The sequence below is a fragment of the Lactuca sativa genome, chromosome 1 (assembly GCF_002870075.4).
Source record: "Lactuca sativa cultivar Salinas chromosome 1, Lsat_Salinas_v11, whole genome shotgun sequence".
NCBI lineage: Eukaryota > Viridiplantae > Streptophyta > Magnoliopsida > Asterales > Asteraceae > Lactuca > Lactuca sativa.
This window is the reverse complement of record NC_056623.2, coordinates 59999073-60001793: the sequence shown is the minus strand read 5'-3', so window position 1 is coordinate 60001793 and position 2721 is coordinate 59999073. Positions and strand designations below refer to the sequence as shown.

Genomic DNA, 2721 nt, shown 5'->3' with positions numbered 1-2721 from the left:
TGATAACATGAAGTATAGTTGAATGGAATGGTTGAATGGTTCATTAGAAAGAATAAAATGGTAATTATAATTGAATATGTATTTAATGGGTTGTGAGTGATATTATATACATATTTAATGGATTAATGGTCGTGACAATTTATTAAAATCTATAAAGTTTGATGGACTGTGAATGTGCTAAATGTTAGCACCTAGAGGTTGCACAAACAAAACAACCACCAAAACTGCCTCATAGGTCATACCTTATAAGATTATGATATTATCCATCGTTTCCCGTTACACCTCATTCCATCAACAGCTGTCGTCAACGACATACACTGATCCAAACGAAAAAAACAAAATCGAACTCAACAAGTGAATGCATGTTTCACTGTGTGAGAGAGAAACAGAAGATTGGCATAAGTGTTTTGGTCAAAACTTTCGTCTGTGATTGATCAATTCAATGATATCAATTCAATCATATATCTCTTTAGTTTATGATGTTTTCGTCAAAACTTGATTTTGTTTTGTAGCTCTAATTTCTAAATAATACCTATCGACATTCAACAACTACGATTTAAAGGTCCATTGCTCATCTATCGTCAACTTTCCCTCTCTCTTCTCGTTCCGACATGAGCTTCCCGGAGTTCAGGTTGCTGGCGATGGTGGCCATCGTCTTCGCCGGAGCCATGGAAATTTCTCACGCATATGACCGGCCTCCGCCGCGGGAGGATCTCTTCGTATCACTCGCCGAAGATGCTGATTCGACCACTCCACAACAAGTACTAAATTACTACTTCTATCATTTCCCTAATTTCATCATCGAAAGAGAATATTATAATAAACGCCGTAATAACAGATTCATGTGTCGTTGGTTGGTGAAGACAGAATGAGAATTTCATGGATTACCGATGAACATACTCCAGCCATGGTAAACTACGGTACATCTCCGGGGAAATACGAACGTTCTGCTAACGGGACCATTTCGTCCTACGAGTATATAAATTACACCTCCGGTGAAATACACGACGTCGTAATAGGTCCATTGGATCCAAACACCATGTATTATTACTCTTTTGCCCCTGGTTCAACCCCTGAATACTCTTTCAAGACTCCTCCGGCTCAATTTCCGATCAAATTTGCTATTTCAGGTTACACAATTCTTACATCTTGTTTCGTCCTTCTGCAACTTGTGTTGTTTTGGGAATTAATTGAAAGTTTAAACGCATGCAGGTGATCTTGGACAAACCGAATGGACGAAAACGACGCTTGAACACATCTCACAAGCAAACTACGACGTGTTTCTGCTACCCGGAGATTTATGTTACGCGGATATGGTGCAACCCATCTGGGACTCATTCGGCCGGCTGGTGGAGCCGCTAGCGAGCAAACGGCCATGGATGGTGACACAAGGCAACCACGAGATGGAGATAATTCCGGCCACTCACCCAACTCCGTTCACTTCCTACAACGCCAGGTGGCATATGCCGTTCGAGGAGAGCGGGTCCACGTCGAATTTGTATTACTCTTTTGAGGTCTCCGGTGTCCACGTCATCATGTTGGGTTCCTACACCGATTTTGGACCTGGGTCGAACCAATATCGATGGTTAGAGTCTGATTTGAAGAAGGTTGACCGGAGCAAAACACCATGGCTCATCGTGATTATTCATGCTCCATGGTATAACTCAAATGTTGATCATCAAGGGGAGAAACAGTCGGTCGATATGAAGGAATCTATGGAGGGATTGCTTTATGAAGCTCGTGTTGATGTCGTTTTTGCAGGACATGTTCATGCTTATGAGCGCTTTGTAAGCCAACTAGATCTAAACCCTGAAATTATCGTTTTCTATCGATAAACAAACTGATCATGTATGTCACTTGTTATAAATACTTGCAGATTAGGGTTTACAATCAAAATAGTGATGATTGTGCCCCGGTTCATATCACAATCGGGGATGGAGGCAACCGTGGACGCTCTGCTGGGAAGTGAGTTGACTCAAGTAAAAATGTCGTCTTTTTTTCAACACACGTGTTTAAATATTGACAATTTATGAAACATGTTTTGTAGGTACGAAGAACCACAACCAACGATATCGGTATTTAGGGAAGTCAGTTTTGGGCATGGGCGACTTGAGATAGTGAATTCCAGTTATGCCAAGTGGTCGTGGCATAGAAATGACGACGATATATCAGTTCAATCCGATTCAATCTGGTTAAAAAACCTTGCTTCTGATCCAGCTTGTAATAAGTTGGAAATATAATATCTTTATGTTTTCATACCCAAAATGGATACTAAATAAAATAAACTACTATATTCTAATAGAAGAATATGATCGTATATCCTTTTATTTGACATTCGTTATGAGCATTTTGGTTTCAATACATTCTAAAAAGGATAAAACTATAAATTAGATGTTAACATAAAAACTTCTATGAAATAAAAATGATAATAAATTTCATACGTAATTCATTGGATAATAAGTTCATCATAAAGCGACTCCACTTCTAGGTCATTGTTAGACCAGACTTTGATCCTTAATCGTCTTTCCCAGTAAGTTGCTTCATGTTGACATGTAGTTTAGCCTATAATAGATGATTGTTCAATAAAATATATTAATAAAGTGTTTAATAATAATAATAATAATAATAATAATAATAATAATAATAATAATAATTGATACAAGCATATATCTTAATTAACATGTAATATGATTTGAGTTCACTTTTCAAACTAACAAATTT

The 2721-nt window shown here is 37.9% G+C and overlaps 1 protein-coding gene across 2 annotated transcripts; it reads left to right on the top strand.

Annotated features, from left to right (window-relative positions):
- The first annotated feature begins 530 nt into the window (after positions 1–530).
- LOC111905029 (probable purple acid phosphatase 20) lies at positions 531–2334 on the top strand. Of its 2 annotated transcripts, none has more exons than XM_023900712.3 (5): positions 531–761; positions 839–1130; positions 1213–1787; positions 1877–1965; positions 2048–2334. In XM_023900712.3, exons 1-5 carry the CDS (start codon positions 612–614, stop codon positions 2238–2240), a joined length of 1299 nt encoding a protein of 432 aa, XP_023756480.1. In that variant the 5' UTR covers positions 531–611; the 3' UTR covers positions 2241–2334. The 2 variants fall into 2 exon arrangements, with proteins under 2 accessions (XP_023756480.1, XP_042757011.1); XM_042901077.2 differs by having other exon boundaries at positions 622–761; positions 864–1130.
- The last annotated feature ends 387 nt before the right edge of the window (positions 2335–2721 follow it).